This window comes from Siniperca chuatsi, linkage group LG19 (assembly GCF_020085105.1).
Source record: "Siniperca chuatsi isolate FFG_IHB_CAS linkage group LG19, ASM2008510v1, whole genome shotgun sequence".
Lineage (NCBI taxonomy): Eukaryota > Metazoa > Chordata > Actinopteri > Centrarchiformes > Sinipercidae > Siniperca > Siniperca chuatsi.
Window position 1 is genome coordinate 23,502,812 of NC_058060.1, and position 21,065 is coordinate 23,523,876.

A 21,065-nucleotide genomic window follows, 5' to 3' on the forward strand; every position below is an offset into this window, starting at 1 on the left:
GGAGTCTAATCCAAGCTCACGTAGCGCCTTCCTCACCTTACACCTCTGGAAGATATAAGCTCCCCCCCAACACACACACACACACAAATATCAACACGCATGCATGTGCTGCCTAACGAGCCATGCAGCTACATACAAACACACTAATAATGCAATTTTAGGTGTTGCATCCATGTTCGCGTTGTTTTTGGCAATTGAGGAGTTTGGGGTATTTCTTCCTTTCTTCAGAGTTGTTGGAAAAGGGATCTCAACATGACAAATAACTCAAGAGACCTAAGCTTGTTGTGTTAAGGTCATCAAAAAAAAAATCAGAAAACAAACCGTTAGTAATGTTTCCGGCCTTCCACAGCATGCAGTGGATCATTTTCTGCTAACATCACTGTCATTTCAACGCTAACAAGACTATATTTTTAACTTAACACAAGGCTGAAAAGCAGGGTTTGACTGCCCTCCCTGGTTTAAAGTTTCAAGTGTGTTGCGCCTGTAACAACACCCATCGGTGACATCACAGTGTACCAAGACCCTAGAGTACACTTCTACATCACTGTAGCAAGATGAGAAGTTAAGGAACAACTTATGAAGAAATTGGTCAGAATGTCGATTTACTGAACTAATCATTACCTAATGTTTCATTAATATAGTATCTCCCAGTATGTTCTCATCATCATCTACTATATAGTCCTCTATTCGCAGTTATTCAAGAACTAATTATTAACGATTTCTCAGTTATCAGGTCGATCATTTGTCACTTGTTCCTTAGTAACTACTCACAACATTGTGTATCGCATTGTCAAGTGTTTTTGACCAAAAAAGTACTTCAGTCGCGGTAATTTCATTGAACAATAATTGGAAATTTGCACAATTTAATTTTAAGAACATAAAATGGAAAAATAAAGGTGGTGCTCGGTTTTGACCCTCTACAAGACAGGGCTTAAAGATCAGGTACAGTCATAAAGCAGGACACACCTGAAGGTCCTCATTGCATATTTCCAAACAAATTTATATGAATTAAATTACAACAAACCAGTTGAACACAGGGTCCAGTTCTGCCTGTCGCTTTAATGCAGCACTGTTTAATCTATTGATGACTTTTTTATCTTTGTACTGTTAGTTGCTGCCTGACCAGACGTGTACCATCAATGTTTAAAACAAGAACAACACTGGAAACAATCATTATGTTTGTTCTTTTGATTGTTAGGAATGCAACTGCTGGTTACTTGATTAACTATTTCAGTCTTAACAAAGATTATCATGCAATAAGAGGTAAAAGGTTAAACTGAAAGAGCAGCACTTGTCCCTCCTTAGGTGCCTTTAACGCAAGAAACCAGAATATCTGGTTATTCTCAGTGTCCAGCTTCCAGGTGTGAGTGTGAGTAACTGAGGCTTCCCTGAAAAAGAGAACTATGTACTCAGCAAAACTTCCCAGGTCAAATAAAAGTGACTCATCTGCATCTGTGATTGTTTTACTTTTCTTATCCACTGAACTAGAGTGAATGATGGCAACATGATGATTTAAAGATGACTGTAAGGAAACAGGAAGTCTTCACGCTAAAAGATAACTTTAAAACATTTGATGCGGCTCTGCTTATTTTGCATGTGTCATGTGATTTGAGCCCCCAAATTAAAAGACACTCCTTTACTGTAGTTCTATATGTGTGTGTTTGGTCTCAGCAGGTGTTAAACAGCCTCTCTGCTGGCTGTTTGACATACAGCACATAGCACATGGTACACAGCACGCACTAAAACTGCTCTGCACTTTGAAAGCAAACTCCACTGACATTTGATGGAGCTGCAGAGGAAACACTGACTCCTTTGGAGGGTCGTGTGTGTGTGTGTGTGTGTGTTTTCCAATCACAACCAAACTCCACCCATTCGGAGGGTGTGAGTGTGTGCGTGAGAGGAGCGACCTTACCCTCCCTACAGTGCCTTGTGTATGGTGAGATGTGTGTGTGAGAGAGAGAGAAAGAGTGTGTGTGAGCTGCCTATTCTCTAAATAACCTGTTGATCCAGTCAAGCTAACACACTCTGAGGGGGCGGCAGGATCGACTCTTCACTTCTTCCTCTTCTTCCTGATTTCATCTGAACCGGAGCTCCAGCTGAGTGGCTGTAAGTGTTTTCTCAGTTTTTCCTGGCATGTCACTGACGAATGGCACGGATTTCAGTCCTGAAACAGCTCTATGTGATATCACAGGTCTATAAAAAGTTGACTTAGTTGTAGTTATCAAGAGAGGTTTCACAGTTGATGTCCAGAAGCTTCTGTAAGTACTAAGTTATTGCTTTTTCTGTAATTTATTGTATACACGCAGAGCTTTTCTACGGGATACTAACACTACTACTACTACTACAAAAAGTAATGTTAATAATAATAATTAATTACATATTGTCAAGGACATCCAAACTTATTTTTCCTGGGTCAGCTGCTAAAAGGTAATTTATAACTTTCAGAGGAAGCGTTTCAGTGCTGTGATGAACTTTAAACTGCACAGAAACTTCTAAAAATATCATTTTCATTCATAAAAGTAATCAGCTGGTTCGAAACAAACTTAAATCACTGGGGTCCATGATGAAAGCTGCTGCATGAGGGACTGAACTGCTGCTGTTTTGAGATAAGCTCAGAGTGCACCTGAGGTCAAAGAGTAAAATAAGGTCTTAATAATTCAATGTGTCATCTCAGTGATGTAGAACATTTGATTCATTTTGTTTTCTGTTTCCCCTTTTTACCGGAAACTATGCAATACTTTGTTTAGTAACGTAAAAACAGACATTTATTTTGTAAATATGAACAAATGCATAGAGGCTGAGTTTGTTCACATAAGAAACATTTAAGTTAAGGTGAGAAAAAAGATAAACTTGTGACTAAGCTTGTAGCATTTATTGTCTTGTTTCTGCTATTGAGTGTACATTTATTTAAAAATGGGCACATATATAGACTGTATGGATTTTGAAATAATATACATGAAAATATAATCTTGAAACTGATGTTTTGTGTTATATGATGTTGGTGTTATTGTGTTATATGACATATGATGACATATTGTAAGGCACACTGAGTTTAAGATTAGCTGGAACAGCACCTGAGGTCAAAGAGTTATTGTTAGTGTCTTAATAACTAATAAATGTGTTATTAATACTTTCTAAGGTGTTTAAAAAGAGTCATTGTATTTGGAGTCAGCAGAGTGAGTGTAGTGTGTTCCTGCGCAACTTTACATTGACATATTGTTGCATATTATTTAATATATTCTTCTGCACATTACTTCTAGCTGTATACTATGTAAGGCACAATGAGTTTAAGATAAGCTGTGAGTGCACCTGAGGTGAAAGCATTAAGTCTTAATATCTAATAAAGGTGTTATTAATACTGAATATTATTAGGTGATGCTGTATGTGTGTTTTAGAGGTAGCACAGTCAGTGTAGTGTGTTCTTGCACAAAGTTTTGTTGACTTATTGTTGCATTTTATTGTGTTTTATTTAATATGCTGTATCCATTTTAATGTAAAGCACCTTGATCTTAATATAATCTGCGACTAACGAGATCAAGAAGTGATTGTTAGTGTCTTAATAAATGTGTTATTAATACAGAATAAGTTTTAGTATTTGTTTTAGAGGCAGCACAGTGAGCGTAGTGTCCCTGCACACATTTTCATTGACTTCTTGTTGCTGTTTTATTATAGATTTTTATCATATTCTTGTTGCTGTATGCATTTTAATGTTAAGCACGTCGAGTTTAAGTAAAGTTGCCTTGCCTAACCTTACGTGACCCTGAAAGGACAGTTTTGGGGCTGATGTGGCTTCAGTTTTCCAGCAGTGAGGAAATGTCCTCTCTGTTAAAAGATTACTTATTTGGAATTAGAATAATTTATTGATTTGGTTTTCTGCAGAATCCTGCACATCTGCGACAATACATTTGCCTTAAACGTTTTGCAGTGAATTCCAAAAGTGTTGTCCACCAAAGAGACAGAAGTCATCTGTAAGCTCTTTAACAAAAATGGACAAACTTGTTTTGTTGCAGGACACAAGCAAAGACAAAAGTAATTTCTCGTTTAGTGCGCGTTTGCTCAACTGTTGCTGCACTTTTGCTCGGTTACCAAAAAGAATTATTTGGACAAAATCCAAGTGCTACCCTTCTTCTTCAGCCAATGGAAAACCATCGGCAGTAAATATGAGATAATGTACTTCTTCTGAGAGGGAACTGTCTTCAGCTTCATTGCAGGAAGCATCTGACGTAAACACATGAAGACTCAACAACAATAACACCCGCTACACGCCTGGCTCACCCCCCCACCAACAAACACTTCATCACCATAACACTCACTTTCTCCCCCTTCTGCGTGTTTCAAACGTGCTCTAGTAAACTTCCTTAATCTTTAAGACTGATTGACTGCTTTATCGGCAGCAGGATATATCTTAAATTTCCTTGTGCTCTTTGATGTACGGTACCAAGTTCACCTTTGTTTGCTTTGGACAGTTAAGATAGTGTCGAGATGACGTGAGAGAGAACAATAGATGTATCCTTTTCACTTATCAAACCACTCGAGAGATAAGAAGGCTCGATACGAAGGATAAGCCGAAGAAATGACAGGGAGGAATGAGGGAGAAGAAAGGTTTTGGTTGGTTTGTGGAGTTTGTGGTGGATGAAAGAGTGCAGGGCTTCAGCTGCAAATCTCACTGTATTTTTTGGTTTGAGGGATGTTTGAGAGTGAACACAGCCAAATCCTCCCCGCTCATCACAGGATCAAACCTGAATTCTCCTCTGAAAGCTGCACATGTTCTGTCACGTTTTATACTGTATATTTTCCTGTGTCCATTTCATCAGAAATCTGCCTCTAATTATGCATTTTCTCTTCCCTTTTCCTTGTGTGTGTGTTTGTGTGTGTGTGTGCCAAACCACCCAGAGAGATCCAAGGAAAAACCTGCAGGAAGGGAAAAAAAAGTGGATAGCCTCGCCTGAAATCGCCACAGTGAAAGAAGTACGAACTGAAGACCTGTCTGCATGTGTTTCTGTGTGTCTGCCTGAGTTGTAAAAGCGTGTAGCTGAAAGGAAACAATGTCAGCAATACACACCTGGGTCTGTTTTCTCCTCTGGATCAGCTTTGCCACACAGGACAAAACCCCAGGTAAGACACAAACACCTCTTTGTCCAGCAGCCTCAACTGATCCGTAAGCAGGGAAACATTCACAGGGATTAAAAGACTGAAGGGTTTGTTAACAGAACCTGATACACAGATCCAGTTTGTGAAGAAGATACAACAATCTGTGCATCTTAAAGTTGCAAGACTGGGAGATTTTTCTTTCAGCAATAGAGAACTGTCACATATTAGTCAGATGGCTTAGTCAAACATTTCCCCCCAAATTCTGACGTCAGGTATGAACTCAGGATGGAAATATTCTGCCACCACAGCAAGTGAAAAAGCAGTGACACAGCTGGACTTCAAAGAAAAGTCTGTCTGGTCTTATTTTTAAGTTCTGACCATCATTCCTAAGAGTTGAGGTAACATTTTACTCACCAACTTCTTTGCTGAGATCTGGAACAGACAGAAAAAAAGGATCGAAGATAGAAAAGTTCATATATAAAAGAAAATCTAATATGCTAAATATGTAAACATATACAGGCACTTAATGGCATGAAGAACACAAACAAGGCTGCGGCTTAAGGACGAGAGCTTGAAACCTGTTGCAATCCAGAATAGCTGCCAATCCAAGAAAACCTCCATTAAGTGCCTGTATTTGCGCACATATTTAGCATTTTCATTTCTCACTTTTCTGCATATATATATATATATATATATATATATATATATATATATACTACGGGCACCACTGTTGCCTTCACCTTCCAGGCCTTCTCCAGCTCTTCTCTGAGCCCTTGATATACATATTTTTTTTTTTTTCATTGTGTTTTCACTGAAGTCTTCTTCCACAGTTTTTCTTTGAATCCTAAGATCTCGAACACCTATGGTTTTACCACAGGTTTACCATATAATCTAAAGCACGTATTTAGGTTATCATCCCCTACATAGGAAAACTGCATGCACAACTAAGTTTAGAGACCCTTAGGTCAAGGAAATGACCAGCAAACAGTTATTCTATCAGATTTAGCGGAAAAGACTCTGCTGTTTGAGGAAACTCTCAGTTTTTGTTCCTGGTCAGAATTCAGGATGGAAAGTTTTTAAGATTGTGCTATCACTGATTTTGTAATCTCATTTAGTACACACGCACTTATTTATCAGTCAAAGTACTTAAGTGGATTGGATTGAGTGTTTATTATATTAAACTACAGCATGTGTGAAGTGAATGTTTCACACTATTGTTGGCTAACTACCTCAGCAGATTGTTCAATCACAAAGGCTAAACCGCAAGACTTTCTGCAAGGGCACGAAATGTCACATTACTGTGTGACAGGATCCGACACGCAGGTAAACTGGTCGGCTGCTTTGCTACATCGTGCAGGTGTGAGTCATTACTCTGCTGCTGTCAGAACTGTGATTTACACGAAGAGCAAGAATGAAAGGAACAGCTGTGAGCATGAGCTGGCAGTGTCAGTCAAACACCGTCAGAGAGGCGGGGAAGGTGCAGAAAGAAATACTCAGGTGATAAAGAAACAATTAATCCCTCGTCATTCAGCTGTTGTAATGCCAGTTACTGCCACGCACTCATGCTAACTCAAATGATAATGATCTGATTCCGGTTTTGGCTCAGACCTCCTCCTGAAAGAACCTATCAGAGAAAAAGGAACTTGGGCGGCTGACGTGAGCGAGTATTGAAGTGGTTTTCTGAGAAGAGGTTGTGGAGGCGTGTGGAATTCAGACCAGAGTTTCTCCAGGAATTATCTCAGTGGTTGAGTTAATTCAACACTGCCGTGTGTGGTATCATTTTGCACGTGGTCCATGCCAATTAGTAATGTCAAAGTAGGTGTTTTGCCTCTTATTATGAAAGTTGACCACCGTGAGGACAAAAGGAAACTGTGAGGAAAGAACACAGTTTAACTAAGACCCAACATGAGACCTGAGTTGAGAACTTTGTTAATAAATTGTTCTGGCTGCAGGCTTTAGAAAGGATCCTTTTGCACTGACAGCTAGTGGAAAACACATGCTATGACATCACTATTGGGGAGTGGCCAAAAGGTCGTAAATATGCTTAAAGGATAGGTTCACAATTTCTCACATCTGTCTTAAAACAAGAGTCAGGTGCCACAGACAGAGAGCCACAGACAGGAAGTCAAAGACGGTCGGTTTTGGTCTTTTCATGGGGCCTTATCCTTTAACTAGCCCGCTGAACCTCCAGCATTATTAGTGCATCACCATGAATTAATGAAAAAATATTTCATTTCCATTTCTATTTATGTTTTGCATTTATTGATGCCCCTTCAGGCTCCACCCACTGAAATTTGAATTAACCAGTGAGATTATTTCTGCCTCAAACAGGTCATCAATCAGAAATGTTTGCACACTCCAATCTGCAACAGATAAATCAGTTTGACTCAGTCTGAGCATGACGCACAAGCTCAGACAAGTTGCTGTTATTGTTTGTGTTGTCACTGGTATCTGTTTTCAATCAGAGGAGAATCGTGTATTTCCCAAGAAAAAGGTTTGGCATCCTGTTTTGTGTAATATATGTGGTAAATGTCATTGCAATCTATTAAACTACTGAGTAACCCACCTCCACCCTGGATGTGTGGTAATAAAGGGAAGTTGAGGGTGAATATGGAGAAATTAAATGTGACACACACATCTTAACACGATTTTACTATAAAATAAGGTATGAAACATTAAGTAGTTATAAGTTGCTTCAGTACAGTAAATATTCATATTGAAATATCAGTAACAATATAAATGTTATTCTTACTGTAACCTTTTAAAAATTAGCAAAGATTTCACTGTGTATTAACTGGATTTTGGTTATTTGGTGAATTGCAAAATGTTGGCAAATTTGCCCCAGTGAAGTTGGGTGGGTCCTGCATTAATCTTGTAGCCCTGTCTTGTAGAAGTGCATATTCCTAAATAAAGTTAAATTAAGTTACCACACAAACATGGGCCCAGGTGGTTTTATTCCAGCGTGGGAGTGCTGGTTGGTTTCTAGGCCTCTGATCATGCAAAAAGCTGCCATATGTTGTCTGTTTTGTGTGTACTGTACTCAATGTGAACTTGTAGACAACAGGGTGGTGGCGGTGGGGGCCCAACAGCAAATGGGCCCCTTAAGGCCATATTCAGATTTTGACTTGAATTCCTTCATTCAATTGAATGGAGCCAGTCCATCGACGCAGTGGGGGGGTCATCACAGTGAGGTCGGGCAAAACAGTGCAGGGTTTTCCAGCAAGAAACCTTAACCTTGCTCACTTCTGCTGTAACGCAACGTCATCCGGCAAGGCGTTGCATTGGTGACTCAAATACATACAAGCGCACATATCTGGTAGATTACTTTGTAACGTTTTTACCTCCCAATAGCCAGTTTTGTTTGCTAGGGGTTATCAAGACAAGGATGCTGGTTTTGCTTGCCACCCAAATGGCAAACACCAGATCTCTGCACTTAAACTTTCAGGTGTTGTCCCTACATGGCGTTGTGTCCCTATTGTACTTCTTTAGGCTCAGCTCGACTGCCACCCGCAAGCTCCCCTCCTGGGACTGGCTCCAGGAGCATCCTCGGTTTCCCACAAGCACACATATCTGTATCTGCCGTATTTCTGCCGTCTACCTCGCAACCTTCACAATGAAAGATAACTTTCCAGAGTAGCAAAATTCTGTGTGTGAGTACTACAAACTGATAAGCCTTCAAACACACATACTCCAATTGGATTTCCAGGATTGTATTTCATCGTCTCAGGCCTCCACCAATGCAGCTTGTTTTATAAACACAGGGCTGTTGTTGGTTCAAGTATCATTATACCGCCCAGTGCCTTTCACTCTGGGCAATTCCGGAAAAGGAGTCCAACCTCCCTCGGTTTCCTAAGTCTGGGTGAGGTCGAGGTGAGGTTGGCATATTGCTCGGCTTTGCACCAAAGAAAATCAAACCTCACTGTGATCTCGTGTTGACTCTCCGTGTGATGTTTCAGATGTCACTGTGACGTGTTTTGTTTCGGAGGAGTGCGTGCTCCCCTGCAGCTTCCAGCCGGACAGCGAGGAGACCATCGAGTGGTTCAGACAGGACGTGGTGGTGTACAAGTTCGAGCGGGGCGGCAATGACGATGACGATGACGACGATGACGACGACGACGATGATGATGACGATGACAGCAGCGAGGAGCACTTTGAGCACGAGCAGGTCGCTGGCCGCGCCTCCATTTTCCCACACCTGATATCCCGCGGCAACGCCACGCTGATCCTCAGGAGGAGTGGTCTCAAGGACAGAGGCACGTACAGGTGTCACGTGAGCACCTCGAGGGGCGAACACAACGCAAAGGTCATCGTGAAGGTGGAAGGTGAGTTTCTCAATAAGGTTAGGTGTGAAAGCACTCTTAGGATGTTGGTTGAAAAGTTGGTTCCCTTGGAGGTGTGTCGTCTACAGCTCTTTATCTAACAGCTCACTGTGGCCGACCCTGACTGTCCCATTGCCCCCGTGATGCATTTTTGAAATAGATAAGCATTTAGCTCAAAGCACCGCTGTGCCTAGTCTCACAGAGGCGCCAGCATGGCTGCAGTCTTGTTTTATAATTCCCTGCTGTTATTCTGAATGCCAGGTGCATAATTACTTCAAAATTACTTGAAGCCTTTCTGCACACAGATCTCCATGCCAATATTTTTTTTTCTACCATGCAACCCTCCTGGGAGGCTCGGCAGTGAAAGCGACATTAGGGTATTTTTAAGTGTTTCCAATGTTTATAAGAACTGTTTTAGGTAGTATTATATTGTGTTAAAAGGGCTCTAATGTTATTTGCATGAGAATGATATCACCCACTGCCAGGCTATATTGGGCCCTGGCATTTAGAGTGTATTATCAGGGGCTGCTGGCAAACATTTTAGCATGCTGTGAGTGTCTTGTGTGTGTGTGTGTGTGTAGCACCCATCCGAGGCCTGTCTCTGGAGCTGTCGAGGCTGAGCGGCTATGAGGAGATGAAGTGCACCGTCCGTAATGTCTTCCCGGCTCCTCGTGTAACCTGGGCGACTGAACCACCCACTTTCGAGGACCTCCGACCGGTCACGCGCATGCTGGCCGACAAACAGGGGCTGTACACGGTTGACAGCCGCCTCAAGAGGCTGAAAGGACAACCTGACCTCATCTACATCTGTAAAGTCAAGACCTCCTACGGTGGTCCGGCCTGGACCACCTCACTCAGGGAAAGAGGTAAAAATGATGAGAGGTCTCTATCAACAAAATTAAATGAGATTTTTTACTAGGGTTTGTGGATTAATAATACAGCAATTTACACAGCATTTCGAGCTATCACTAATTTGGAAGGCAAGATATGTCAAATTTCAGAAGAATGTGTTATTTTTAGATTGTAAATGCAGCTTTCACATAGTTCAATTTGTATTTATTTATTTACTCATTGGAGAACCTGTGGCCTTTTATGTCCCCCTCTCTTCTGAAGCCAAACCTATGCCCTTGTTCTCTGGTAGAAATAAGAGGAACTCAAGGGAGAGATCTGACCATCCCCTGCTCCGCCCCTCCTTACCTGAACAACCCCTTCCTCAACTGGAGCTTCTCCAACGGTGAGGACCCCTCCCACATCCTCACCTACGACAGCCAGTCGGGGGACAGCGTCTCCTCGCCGCCCTGGGACAACCACGTGGAGCTGGACGGCTTCAGGGTCCCATTTGGAGACGGCTCTCTGCGACTGATGGACCCCAAGCACTCGGAGCACACGGGCAGCTACACCTGCGTATTCTCCATGCCGTACAACACTCACACCGAACGCACTGATGTAACTATTGACGCTCCTGGGGGTAAGGTCACAAACACAAACGCAGTCATAAACCAAAGAGGGATGTGTGCAAACTGGTTCACTGAAGCAACAGGTCCAAACAAATCCCATGTGTAGAATCAAACCAACAATGTGTTAGTCCGTCTCAATACTTTCTGACTTCCTGTCTGTGGCTTTCAGCTCCGAGCACATTGGTTCCTACTCAAGACGTAACGTAAATCTTTTAAAAACACCTCACAAATATATAGTTTTATCTTTTAAAAAGGCTCAGTAATTTCCTAAAACAATTTCCTGGTGCTCTAGTGTGTATTTACAGCAGAGTATTTCAGTTTTATCAGCTTAAGATACACAATACTTTTCAGTAGGATCAATTCATTGTTGGTTTTGGTCTTTTCATGACATTAAGAAATGTAGAATATCACCAGATTTATCCTTTAAAGGACCGTACTGCTGGTTCTGTACATTTGATCCCTTTAAACTTAGCATACCGAATATTTTTACAAGGCTTCCTACCATCAAACAAGAAGAAAAAATGAAATTCTTTAGTAAAGGATCGGATGCAAATAACATATTTCTCACTTACTTCTAGTTGTATCTAGCCACGCAAATAGTTGGTTTTAATTGTCCAGGTTTTGAGATACTTGCGTCTGAGATTTCTGCCTCTACAACTATACAATGGAGGTGAATGGGATTTAATTTTTGGTGCTCAGAGTATTGTCAAATTACATTTAAAAAATCAACAGCAGCATCTCCTGAATCAGTATCCTTGTTACTCAGGATAATTCACTTCAGGGAGATTATTTATTCAGTATGGGAAGTAGTTTTAATTTCCCTTCAATTCCTTCTAACACACATGTACATGTATCGCAACACTTTAATACAAATGTTTTTAGCGGTCCTCAAATCTCAGTGTCGTCATGTAATATAAACAAAACCTCATTATGATACAATTTTATGATTTCAAGTCAACAAGTCCTCATACCTAAACTACAAAATAGGCTGCTTGTCAGAGCTTTCTGAAACGTCCCATATGAGCTTTATAATAATGACTAATACGATCATATTCTGATCCACCACTTCTACGGTCAAAAGCCAAACCATCCACCGTGACCTCCTTTGTAAGAGGCTGTACGACAGCATAACAGCGTGACGCTGCTTCCCCTTTGCTTCTGAGAGACAACAGTCGTTATTCGACACAACCACAAGAGGTCGCTTCTCTGGAAAATGAAAAGAAGTGTTTGAACAGACAACCAGTGCTGTTGTTTTCCTTATGAAGACTGTCTCCTCCGAGTTGATCCTAGCAAAACTAATTTAAACTAACGGCTGCTGGGAAGATGGAGAAACACACACTCAAAACTTAAAATGATGGTCAACCTTAATGCAAAGCCGAAGTGAAAACATGCAGAGCCACCAGTTTGGTCCTTTAATTAGAAAAATGCGTAGGTTGCAGCTGTACTGATTATGAGCATATTAAATAACTCGAGAATGAAACAAGTTAAAAAATACTAATAACAATAATAAAACTAGTATATGCATTATATAACAGAGAATGAAAATATAAAGAAAGCAACATCTATGTACAAAGTAAAGTTTTCACAACACAAAAAAACAGAGACTGTTATTTGTTGTTTCATATTGAAGTGTGTATGTTTTTATTAATCTGTGTGCATTTGTTACCTGTGTGCAGGTCAGCGAAGCATTTCAAATCACCCATCTTATTGGTGGATTGTCAGTCTGGTGATTGCAGTGCTGGTTCTTGCTCTGGCGGGCATGCTGGTCTACCTGAAGGTGAAAGGTAAAGACGGACTCCAGGAGATTTGGACATTAACTGAAAAAACGAAGACAGCTTGACTGGGCTGACACAAGACACACGTCACATACGAGGGGTGTAAAGCAAATTACAATCCCCATCACAAATATCGGCATTCACATACTGATATTCAAACTGGGAGCGGGCAGAAACAGTCTGGGGTGTTTGGTTTTGGCCTTAAATTGTTTGCTATTACCATTTATACACTTTATATGGGAAATTGTCCGTTTTTTAAAAGAAGAGTTCAACATTTTCATTTGGATCTTTTTTTGCTCTTTATCTTGTGGTCAATAAAGCAAAAAGCACATTTTCAAGCAAATGTTCACAACTGTGGAGGTTTACACTTTTAAGTGTAAGTAAGGAAAAGGAAAGTAAGGAAAAGTCTCCGAAAGTCTCCGTTACTTTATGGCAGAAATTAACTGCTAAGTCATGACTAAATGGCCGTGCTGCAAGTTTACACCGATAGAAGGAGTATTCAGATATTTTACTCAAGAAAAAGTAAAAATACTCTGTTACATCTAAAAGTCATGCATTCAAAATCTTACTTGTGTACAGAGGTATTATCAGCAAAATGTACTTTAAGTATCAAAAGTAAAAGTACTCATTATGCAGCCGAAAGGCCCTCGTCAGTATTATATTAATATATATTGTATTACTGATTTATTGTTACTGATGCAGCATAAAATGGGATAACTCAAGTGCAAATATACCTACAAAATTCAATTCAAGTACAATACTCCACCACTGCACTGAAACTAACAGCTAAAAACACATCATGAAATCTAATTTTATAGTCAGCATTGATGTAAAATCTAATATAAAAAATTATTAGTATTTTTGGAAAAACCTGGCGATAAATTACAGCAGAAACTAAATGTTGAATGGTACCAAATATCTTTTCAGGTTCAGGGTGACTGGTCCTAAAACTGGTGTGTGTGTGGCGGTGAAATGTGTGTTTCTGCATAAAATATTAAAAAGAGTGTAAATTCAAGCTTCTCTGTCTCATACTGAATGCTCAGAGTAGCCTGCTTGTAGTTAACCGATTGTTTCCTTCGGAACAAATGCCATTCATTATCTGTCCATATCCAAATACTGCATCTGGATGAGGCTATATATATATATATTATACACACACACAACTACTCTTTCCCCCCATAAATAACAAATAAGTAAAAACAAGTATTTATAATAGTGGGGGGGAAATGGAAAATAAATACCCACAGGCAATCCAAACCATACAATTAATGTCACACCTGTCATTACACACCCACACCAGTCAAACCAGCTACAACTAATTGGATCCGGGTCACGTCTGTTATCCGGGGTGTTGATGCATTCTAGGAAATGTAGGCAGTCACAAACTGAGTGAGGAGCAGAGAAGGCCGGTTGAATAAAAGCAGGTGAAACAAAAAAGTAAATTTGAACAGAAGTGAATCTGGATCAGTTTGTGTGAGCTAAATCACATTTTAGGGTGCGTTTCTGTGCTGAGTGGCTCTGTGCTTTGAGTTCATTAATGATTTCTGATTTCAGCCGTTCTCACACACATTATGTCTCTCCCGTCTGTCCTCAGGAAGAACCGTGAAGGCCAGAAACGACCCTGAGGAGGTGACGGAGCTGCATTTAGTCAAAGGTGGGTCATCAAATATTTTACAAATACTACTTGCACTACCCAGAACCAGACACCAGATGGAGTCATAGATTAAGTATTTGCTCTGTTGCAGCTACTGTAGGTCACTGTCTACCTTTACAGCTCTAAGATTATAACACTTAGTCTATTCTCTCTCATTGAACTACAGCCTCAAAATGACCATGAAGTTGATTCAACACGTCTTTAAAACAGTTTCAACAAAAACTGAACATTATAACCTTCATGAAAGTGGGATTTATTGCAGGGCTATTGTATTAGAAACAACATGTTTCTGCCACAGAAACTGCTTATTTTTTCAGACTTTTCCCTAATCTGTAACACTTTACTTTAAGTTCCCTTTAAGTTTAATAGGTGTTTAATAACACACTATAATGTAGATGTACGTAGATATAAGAACATTTTTATGTGTTTATTAATGTACAGTAATTGTCAAAAATGATAACTTCTCCTATGATTCTTTATTTTATATTATTACAACTGTTTAACTATATTGTCATTCATTATCTGTTTATACACCAGCCTGCACTTATGGGTGCCCACAGGAGTTATAGTTGTTAATAAATACATTAATAAACACTTATATCTGTTTATAACTACATTATAATGTGTTATAAAGTGTTCCCCTCTATTCCTTTCTTTTTTTCTTGTGAATTACTTTTACTTTAACTTCTTTAGGACTCTAAAAGTGTTTTAAATGAAACAAGGAAGAAAAACACTCTTTGGTTGAACTGATCACAACCTTTTGAAATATGTAACCTGTGACATTGGGTTGCAAGTACACTGCTTAATTTTAAAGTAAATATAGTAAGTAGTAAATATAGTAATTATGAAGTTACAACCAGCAGCCGGTTAGCTTAGCTTAGCATAAACACTGGAAACAGGGGGGAACAGCTAGCCTGGCTCTGCCCAAAGGTGACAAAATCTGCTTCTCTAGTTCAGTAATTAATAAGCTATAACTTGTTTGTTTAAACTGTTCAAATAACTGAGTGCAAAAACAGCACGTTGTGGTTTTAAAGGGGTTCATGTGCTGGCACAGTAACTTCCTTGATGATTCTGGTGCTGGTAGGCAGATTTCTTTCCCCTTTGGACAGAGCCAGGCTAGCTGTTTCCCCCTGTTTCCAGTCTTTATGCTGGTTTTAAGCTAAGCTAACTGGCTGCTAGCTGTAGCTTCATATTTACCAAACACATACAAGAGTGGTATCAATCTTCTCATCTAACTTTTGGCAAGAAAGTGAATAAATGTATTTCCCAAAATGTCAAACTGTGCATTTATGGAAAGCAAAATAGTTTGGGAACCACTGTATTAAAGTGCATTAGTTTTAGCTAGGTGTACCCAATAAGCTGGCAACTAAGTAGATAACGTAAGCAATGCAATGGGTAATTTAAATGAAACATCTTACAGTACAGAGTGATACAAGATCACAGGTAAAGAGAGAAATTAAAAAAACGTATATCAGAATTTGTTTCATGGCCTTTGTTTCTTCATCCTCTTATCCAGAACCATTATTCTTCTCTCATTCTTACAGACTCGACAGCAGACAGAAACCTGAATGAGAGCAGCCCTTTGACTGCAGGCGGCACCAACGGACAATCAGGCCTCCAGAGCGGCACTCAGTTAACCTGAGAACAAACAGAAACAACAACTTGGAGACACCTAAAACTAATAAAATACTAACAAAACAAATGCGCACACAGCTAGACACTGACGAGGAACTAACAGCTTCTTAGAAACAGAAGGTTTCTTTAAAAATGGAATTATATACTTTCAAATGACTATTTTGGCATATTTGGGAGTTTTTCTAATTGGGAACTCTTCTTGGTCCCTGAGGATTTTAGATGACACCCTGATAAACTGCTGCTTTTTCGTGTATATGCTGAAGTGTAGAACATGCTTTCAATGTCTTCATTAAGGGTTTGTGAACCCTGATAGTGCAGCTATGAATCTGCTGTTATTTCAGGAACTCTTTAAGGGAAATGTTTTCTTGTGAAGAACCCTAAAGACGGATCCTGCTGAACCCTAAAAGCCTGTTTCCACCACAGGAACGACCAAGGAACCATTTTAGGAACTCAGGAACCTGCATTTTGACCAGAGAAACAATGGTCTGAATTTAGTTCCTGGCCCCAAAAATGCTCAGTGGGAACTTTCTGATGACCCAGGAACTATTGGGACACAGTTTGCAGTGGTCTAAGTGAAACGTTCAGTGTTCAAAAACAAACTTTTTGCTACTTGTGTACAGCTTTAAGGCCTCGTCACACCAGAAAAGGGTACAGCAAAATGAATCTGCGCTTCTTTGTCAAATATTTGGTTCTGACGTAGTGACAATAATAACAGAACCAGCAGGTGAACTGCAGTAGCTGGCGAGCTAACCGCTAACAGCCGGGTGAGTAAGTGCTAGTCAGTCACAATAGCTCCCGGAGAGTCTCTCTATTTTCTCTCAACTGTTCCCTTTACTTCCCCCTGACTTTTGTTCACCATTGTACACCATTTCAGTCAACAAAAAGTTATTGGAGAGGGAAAATTAAGCTCTCCAAACAGTCAGTTAGCAGACTCATTACCTCATTAGCTTAGCTCGCCTGCTAATGAGACAACAAGTTCACACAGTTTATTCAGAAGGCGTATTTGTGCCATCGACTCCTGTCTCATGTTGGTCTGTAAACCATTACTCTGTTTTGGAGCAAGTGATACTCCAACAGAGGAGGTTAAATAAATCTGGATGGTGCCACACAGCTAACCAGCTACGATAGCTTCCTCCATTTTGGACTCTCCAGCTTTCTGTCCCCTCAAAGGTCAGCTCTGTCAAGACGGCTTACTATTGGTCAACAATGCAAATTTGTGTGTCAAAGTTCACCAGAGCTGCAGAACTAGATGCAAAAATTTGCAGGGATTTATTCGCAGTGATTCCACTGAAATTATTTAAAATTTACCACCATTTTAAATGCTGGTATGATGAGTCCTTTATTTAGACAGTAATCAAACACTGGGTGCCACTAGGACAAGAGGAGGTCGTTTTTTGTAATGTTTATTGTTTAAAGTTTATCTTGTCGACTCTCATGGTTCTTCAGATATGGTGGAAATGAAACAGGAATGCAACATATTTTTTTTTGCTTCAAGTTACTTATTTGGTCTCTCAGTTCTTGGCACTATTTAGTGGAAATGAGGCATTAGAAGAACTCCAGGGATCATTTGCAAAGTTACGACGGGGCTGAGAACCAAAACGCTGCATCACAAAGCTTGTGAAGTCAAAAAAGAGCCTCTGTGTGAATTTTCTGATGTTTTAAACCATGTCGTCTTTTTTCTTGAGGTTGGAGTCAGTTATGCACTAGAAGGGATTCAGCATTCTGCTCTTAGACACTTGCACAGACTGGATTTCCAAACTTCATGTTACTACCTACACTGTCCTGCGGCATTTAAAGCTTCACTGAACTTAAAGGGCACTCCGAAAGGTCAAGCTCCTTCTGGGAATTGTTTCCTGATTATAAAGATGAATGTGACTGTGAATCATTGATGTGACTGAACAATATGGACTTCCTTTTTGACGTGGAGAGATTAACGTTTAACTTGCTGTCATGAAGTGACAAGAACTCTCTAATATATAATCAAAAGCAGATTCGAATAGTTTCTGCTTCTCTCTGCACTGCCACACTTTGCTGTAAACATGCATCACGTTTCACGAATTATACTTGACCTCTTTCACAAATGTGTCATAAATAATGTATTGTTATTAAAAAGACTAATCACTGAAGGTTTATGTCTGTGTTGTTCTGTGTGTCTGATTTTTATCTGCGATATGACAAAACAATCTTAACTCAAGGACCACTTACTGGCTTTTTCTGGAGCTTTTAACCACATCTCACAGACTTCATCAGCAAATGACGGTTGCTCAGTCACAAAGTCCTTTTTGGTGAAAATATCATCCAGTAACTGGTACCAGATGTGAGGTGCCAACTCCGTGACAACTGAGCAAAGTCAGTTGAAAGCTCTGGAAAAAGCTAGTAAGTGGACCTTAAGCTAAGATTATTTTGTCTATTTTGTTATTTTGTATTTGAAACTGCTGTTTCCAGGTCAAAAATGATCTTTAATGCTCAGAAAGCAGATGTTTTCTGTAAAAAAAGTGGACCATGCAGCATTTTAATGTGAAATTGCTTTCATGTGATGATCCTAAAGTATAAGTTATTCTATATTTTTCTTGAATCGACAAATCCCACGAAAATACCAAAATGAACAATGTGTTAGTCCGTCTCTTATATGCAATATTTTCTGACCTCTCTACTCTGTCTGTGGCTCTCAGCTCCAAGCCCATTGGTTCCTACAGAAGACATAAATCTTCATAAATATATAGTTTAATTTTTAAACAAACAAAAAGGAGGAAATGGTGCATTTGTTGGGACTATTTTGAGCGGCGAATTAATCCACATGTGGTGCTGTAGTGAGTGTTTGGGGCAGCAGGACGGTGTGTGTGTGACTGAGTCAGAATAAACTACAGTGTGTGTGTGTTCATGGTGATGAAGGAACATGTCAGTGCAGCAGTGTGGCTCACTGTGTTATGGTGTGTCAAGCAGGAGTATTCAATGGAATAGGACCCAAACGCAGACTAGCAGGTGCAGATGAATAATTTATTAACAAAAAGGCTTACACTGAATTGGCAGGCAAAAGCAACTCTCAGCAGGTAAGCAGTCAAAAACAGAAAAATAAGTCCAACAGTGAGCAGGCAAAATGCAAAATCCAAAATCAGGCAAGGTACAAGAAACCAGGGTGCTGACAGAGATACAATGACAACTGAACAAAGGAAGGACACACACTTTAAATACACTCAGATGAGAGGAGATAATGAGACACAGGTGCAACTAATAACAATCAAAACTGGAGGGAAAAGCAAACAAAGACAGGAAGTGAAATAGCAAGACATGGGGATAAAGAATAAAGAATAAAACAGGAAATTACAGAACACAAAACCGTGACACATTGTGTTTTTAATAGTTTTTGGCCAACAATGGAGCTCTATGGCTCAGAGGAAGAAGATCCATCAGGCTGTGATACACACACAACACCTGTCAGTAGATACATTCACTGTTGGTTTTGGTCTTTTTATTGGATTTGTTGACAATAAGAAAATATAGAATATTACCAGATTTATCCCTTTAATCACAAATTAGTGCAGTAACCCAGTTCCCTAATACATTTTAGATTTGCTCTTTGTGCCCAATGAAACTCTGTTCTTGGGTGTTGTTCCTCTCTAGAGCCCTTTTTGCTGGACAAGTAATACCTAATCAAAAGTCACTTGTGTTAACAGCTGAAGTCACCAGTTAGTAATTCATCAAATAAGACAAAGTTCACCTTATCTGTTGCGGGTGATAGGTTAGGTGAAATGAAAGTGACTCAAGGAGATTGCTAAGTACACTGAGATGCAGAAACGCCTTCAACAGCCAATTACTCACAATAATTGAATGCTGGATATGAACAAAACTGGACTAAATCTCTTCTTCTGGGTAATGAAGTTTAGCAGATTCCTCTGTTGCTCACTCAGTTTAGGATTAATACAATGCAAAGTGGTTTAGTATGAAAAAAGAACACATGGACAGATGTGCATTTCTATAATAAAATGGTTATTGTCAGATATAACAAAGTAGGTCAAACAAGAAAGTATCACAAAGTAAACAGTCTTGTGTTTTTACTAACTGTTCTATGCGTTGTACTGGACTACACAACTCACAGTCAGCAGTGTTAGGGAAGCTACTCTGAAAGCATAGCTTTCCAACCCGGGGCCCTCTGATGCATGTCATCCCCTCTCTACAGCTGTCACTGTCCAATAAAGGCAAAATGCCCCCAAAAAAGAATCTTAAAAAAAAAAAAGTACCCACTTGTTCACAGGTCATACATAAACCAAAAAAATACCCCACTATTCATGGGAAAGTGCAAGGGATGTCAGCCTTGAATTACACTAGAGAAGCAATGGTAAAATGGTAAATTTAAAACTGCTTTACCTTTTATGGCCCCAAATCGTAATGGCAAAAAAGTAATTTAACTACCTGAATCACTATGCAAATATGAATGTAGTTGAACTACCAGCAAGCTACTGCAAAATTAAACTACGAGTTTAATTACATGTAGTTCACTACTCCCCAACACTGACAGTCAGTGTTTCATGGTCACTGTTCACTGGCACAGTATGTTCACATACCGGTTACTTATCTGGATGTTTTTACTGTGAAACGCTGTTTGGAATCTCTGAGGAAATTATTTAACATTTTGTTAACGATTTTAGCCGGACAATTACAGTGTAATTATTTAGTATAATGTGTAATCAGTAAAATACGTATACCATCACAAATATGGTACAGGAATATTGTTACTGGGTAACAAGATTTAGGAAAAATGGGGGGAAATAGTGGTAATGGGTTTGATCTTGCAATGAAAATAATGAAAACATATTAGAATGGCAGGATGAAAGAGAGATGCATGCAGCGATGCTTCCTCCTATTCAAAATGATTCCCTGTAAAGTTGCTGAGAACACAGACACACGACCTTGTAAGGTCACGAGCAGGGGAGAAATCTGATAACCGACCGGCTCCATGTTAGAGAGAAAGTTGTTCTTCCTTCACGAGGCTCTACGCTCAAGATAAGTTAATGTGTTACAATGTCCATTGTGAAATCTTTACACTACTGAGGGCTATTTGACCTTTATCCTGCTGATACATGCTAACAACACACACACACACACACACACACACACACACACACACACACACACA

At 39.7% G+C, this 21,065-nt stretch overlaps 1 protein-coding gene across 2 annotated transcripts; it reads left to right on the forward strand.

Annotated features, from left to right (window-relative positions):
• Nucleotides 1-1,913: 1,913 nt before the first annotated feature.
• Nucleotides 1,914-18,057, forward strand: hhla2b.1 (HERV-H LTR-associating 2b, tandem duplicate 1). Of its 2 annotated transcripts, none has more exons than XM_044177054.1 (8): nucleotides 1,914-2,258; nucleotides 4,894-5,115; nucleotides 9,048-9,413; nucleotides 9,992-10,276; nucleotides 10,552-10,878; nucleotides 12,544-12,651; nucleotides 14,237-14,296; nucleotides 15,841-18,057. In XM_044177054.1, the coding sequence occupies exons 2-8, from the start codon at nucleotides 5,046-5,048 to the stop codon at nucleotides 15,936-15,938; spliced, it is 1,314 nt and encodes a 437-aa protein (XP_044032989.1). In that variant the 5' UTR covers nucleotides 1,914-2,258; nucleotides 4,894-5,045; the 3' UTR covers nucleotides 15,939-18,057. The 2 variants fall into 2 exon arrangements, with proteins under 2 accessions (XP_044032989.1, XP_044032988.1); XM_044177053.1 differs by having other exon boundaries at nucleotides 1,914-2,106.
• The last annotated feature ends 3,008 nt before the right edge of the window (nucleotides 18,058-21,065 follow it).

Coding starts and splice junctions, on each gene's coding strand:
- hhla2b.1 (XM_044177054.1), top strand. CDS start 5,046: ATGTCAGCAATACACACCTGGGTCTGTTTTCTCCTCTGGATCAGCTTT. Junction 5,116..9,047: donor CACACAGGACAAAACCCCAG/GTAAGACACAAA, acceptor GTGATGTTTCAG/ATGTCACTGTGACGTGTTTT. Junction 9,414..9,991: donor GGTCATCGTGAAGGTGGAAG/GTGAGTTTCTCA, acceptor GTGTGTGTGTAG/CACCCATCCGAGGCCTGTCT.